The 3,537-nt window shown below is 31.6% G+C and overlaps 1 protein-coding gene across 1 annotated transcript; it reads left to right on the top strand.

Annotated features, from left to right (window-relative positions):
- The first annotated feature begins 2,376 nt into the window (after positions 1-2,376).
- On the top strand, positions 2,377-3,084 carry LOC145105452 (uncharacterized). Its single transcript, XM_079042552.1, has one exon. The coding sequence runs from the start codon at positions 2,377-2,379 to the stop codon at positions 3,082-3,084; it is 708 nt and encodes a 235-aa protein (XP_078898678.1).
- The last annotated feature ends 453 nt before the right edge of the window (positions 3,085-3,537 follow it).

The raw sequence follows: 3,537 nt of genomic DNA on the forward strand, positions 1-3,537 counted from the left end.
TATGGGTTGTACTTGTAAGGAACATTGGGTTGCTTTAAAACACATTTTTTGATACCTCAAAGGTACATCTAATGTTGTTCTTATTTATAGAGGAAAAGAAAAAAATTGGTGACCGGTTTCTCAAATTCAGATTATGCAACTGCTCTTGATTCAAGAAGGTCATTAACAGAATATGTGTTTGTGGTTGGAAATGCTTTAATGAGTTGGAAAGCAACTATGCAGCCTTAGGTACCTTTGACCACTACAGAGGCTGGGTATATGGCTTTTACCAAGGCTGCATAGGAAAGGATTTAGCTGAAACGCTTGCTTGGAGATCATGGTTTTCATTTAGATAAAGTTGTTTTCTTTGAAAGCATGATTAAAATTTGTTTGGCCACAGATCAAGTGCATCATGAAAGTCAGACATTGTTTAGATTTTTTAAACATTGACAAATGGAAGTAATATTTGTTTTATGATGTACTTATAGTTAAAGACAAGTTAAAGAATTGTTAGTTTAATATGTGGCTTTAACTAATAAGGATAGGTTTTTCTTTTTCTAGTGGATTTTATTTTTCTATAAATAATAAAGAGTTCTTAACTTTATAATTAACTCGTTACATGAAATAATACTTATACATTCCATTCTTTCTACTCTTTCTCATATTCTTACAGATTCCAAACAGACATTTATCTAAATATATGGAATTAATTTTTTATTAGTCATGTTGTTCATTCGACACAATCAAAATACAGTGACTCATATTATACTATATATTAAGAACCAACGTCGGTGAATGTTTCCATTGAGGTTTTATTTCACTCCATTTTCTAAATTGATAATTTTTATCTCTTTATTTTTTAAAATATTTTATAAAATTATAGTTTCTCCCCTCTACATTTTAAAATGTAACATTGACCATCTCCCCCCACACTTTAAAATTCATAAAATGTAACTTTAACCTCCTTTATTTTCTAAACTTTTGTGTTTCGCCTTCGCAGTCACTTTGCACCCTCCACTTTCTAAAATAACATTTTTTATCCCTCTACTTTTTAAAATAATTTGTAAAATCACATTGTTCCCCCTCTAATTTTTAAAATGTCACTTTAACCCCCTCCACTTTAAACTTTGTAAAATGTCACTTTCAACCTCTCTAATTTCTAAACTTTCGTATTTATCCCCCTGTGGTTTACGTTTCAACGTAGATTTTTTCACATTTTTTGTCGGGTTACATATAATACGCTTTTTATTATTTGAAGTTCCGTTGGTGTTGAATTAACATTTTGTTTCAAACTAAAATTGACTATTATATTTCTATTTATTAATGTTATTTGTTGTTGGGTTATTTCTGTACATTTATGGAAAGTTTTGGACTTGCAGGTAACTTTTGTTCCCTAACGCGCGGGTTGTGATTTTTATCCAGATAGATCATGGGTTCTTGTTTGGATCATATATATGCAGGTCATATTGATAGCTGTACAGATATCGACACACACAAAATATCTCAGTTTAGTTTTCTTCTTTAGATCAAAGGGTTTATATATTTTGTTGTTCATCTGTTCTTGTTTATAAAAGCAATTTTGATCTTGTTCATATGATTGAGAGTAGATTAGTTGAGAGTATATTAGGATTGATGTAGTGAGGATTTTTGTGTAATTTGTTGTGAAAACGAACTGATCTATTAATAATATAGATTGTTCATGTTGGGAAATTATGTGTGTTAATTTGTTCATGGTATCATGTATATTCCGCTTCCATCATCGTTATAAAACAAAGGTTAATTTTCCCTTCTCCATTTGTTTTCATAATTGTCTAATCGTCTGGAATTTTGTTTATTCGACACTTGTTGTGTCGATCTAAGTTTTAACTCTAACTTCTAGATCTAATATCATCGGTGTTGATCTAGGGTTTCAGACGTTGTCCATTTTTTTCTTTCCTTTTAAGATCTCGGTTACTGCGAGTTCTTGTTTCCTTTGTAGGACGTTCGCTTCAGTGCTTCTTGCTTGTGAATACAACAGTTTATCGATGTTCTTTAGGTTCCGATTAACTCTTTCTGAGAACAGAAACTAGAACTTCTGAAATAACTCAAAAAGAACGTTTCATCCCTTCATTTCATTGCGGGTATGTGTTTTTTTAAAAATCTATGGATTCTTCATTGCTGTTGTTGAAGATTCTACTCGATCACTGCAAGTCTTCAACCTTCTATTCAGGTTGTTTCTCTGTCCTGGTTATCTGTGGTATGGTTTGTTATTGCTCTACTTCATATTGTTTATATTGTTGTTTTTAGCAAGGCTTTATTGTTGATCTTAGTTCACCATTTTATTGGCTGAATATTCTGACCTTTGATTTAAGGTTCCTCTGTTTTTTTTTGTATTCTTGTTGTGTTCATTGATTTATTATGACTGGGGAGATTCCTGGTGCATCAGGGACTAAGATCCCCGACTCACTAGATGTTGATTATCCATTGTATATTCATCCTACAGATACTGTAACTGGAACTATTATTTCGTTTAAATTGCTTGGAACTGAAAATTTCAGAATTTGGAAAAGCTCTATGACTAGAGCTTTAAACGCTAAAAATAAATTAGGTTTTGTTGAAGGAACTGTTAATAAAATTGATAACGATCCCATCAAGGCTCTTAAATGGGAAAGATCCAATGTTGCCGTGTGTTCTTGGCTTCTTGGATCCATCTCTGAGACCATTTATGCAGGACATGCTGGTTCTGAAAAGGCTGTTGACATTTGGAATGAATTAAATGAAACTTATTGTAAATCTGATGGATCTGTTATTTTTAACATTCATCAAAAAATTAACTCTTTCACTCAAAATGTCTTATATGTGTCTGATTACTACAATAAACTTGATTCCTTATGGAAGGAATTTGATGGGTTAACCAACTTAACTGAATGTGTTTGTGTTGCCTCTACTCAATTAAATAATCATTCAAAACTTATGAAACTTATGCAGTTCTTAAGTGGTCTTGATGAATGTTACAATCAAGTAAAAAGTCATATTCTCTTAACTGATCCTTTACCTAATGTTAGACGTGATTTTGCTACTACATCAAGAGAAGAATCTTTTCAAAAAAAATGGTTATGTGTCTAATAATTCTGGTAAATCTCAAACCACTGCTTTTTTAAACAGTAAATTCAATGATAATAAAAGGAATAAAGGTCCTAATCAAGGTCTTCAGTGTAAACACCGTGGTATTAAAGGTCACACAATTGAGAAATGTTTTAAACTTGTAGGATATCCTAAAGATTTTAAACCTAGAAATGGGGGAAATAGATCTTCTAGTAACTACAACAATAATAATTTTTCTAATCACAATGGTTCTGAGAGATCCTTCTCTGGGAACAATGTTATTTCTACTAGCACTGATGCTTGCTCTTCTAGTGTTAATAATTATGATCTTAGATCTCTTACTTAAGAACAATTCTTCAAGCTTCTTCAGCTTATTGGTGATAAACAATACATGGAGGAAGTAACTGCCAGTTCCAATATGGCAGGTACTTCGTGTAACTTTTGAAAAAAAAAATCTTTTAAGTCTGATCAGTG

The sequence above is a fragment of the Lactuca virosa genome, chromosome 4 (genome assembly GCF_052849685.1).
Source record: "Lactuca virosa cultivar CGN04683 chromosome 4, Lactuca_virosa_CGN04683_v6, whole genome shotgun sequence".
Taxonomy (NCBI): Eukaryota; Viridiplantae; Streptophyta; class Magnoliopsida; order Asterales; family Asteraceae; genus Lactuca; species Lactuca virosa.

Excerpts from the sequence above, each read along its gene's own strand:
- LOC145105452 (XM_079042552.1), top strand. The coding sequence starts at position 2,377 with ATGACTGGGGAGATTCCTGGTGCATCAGGGACTAAGATCCCCGACTCA.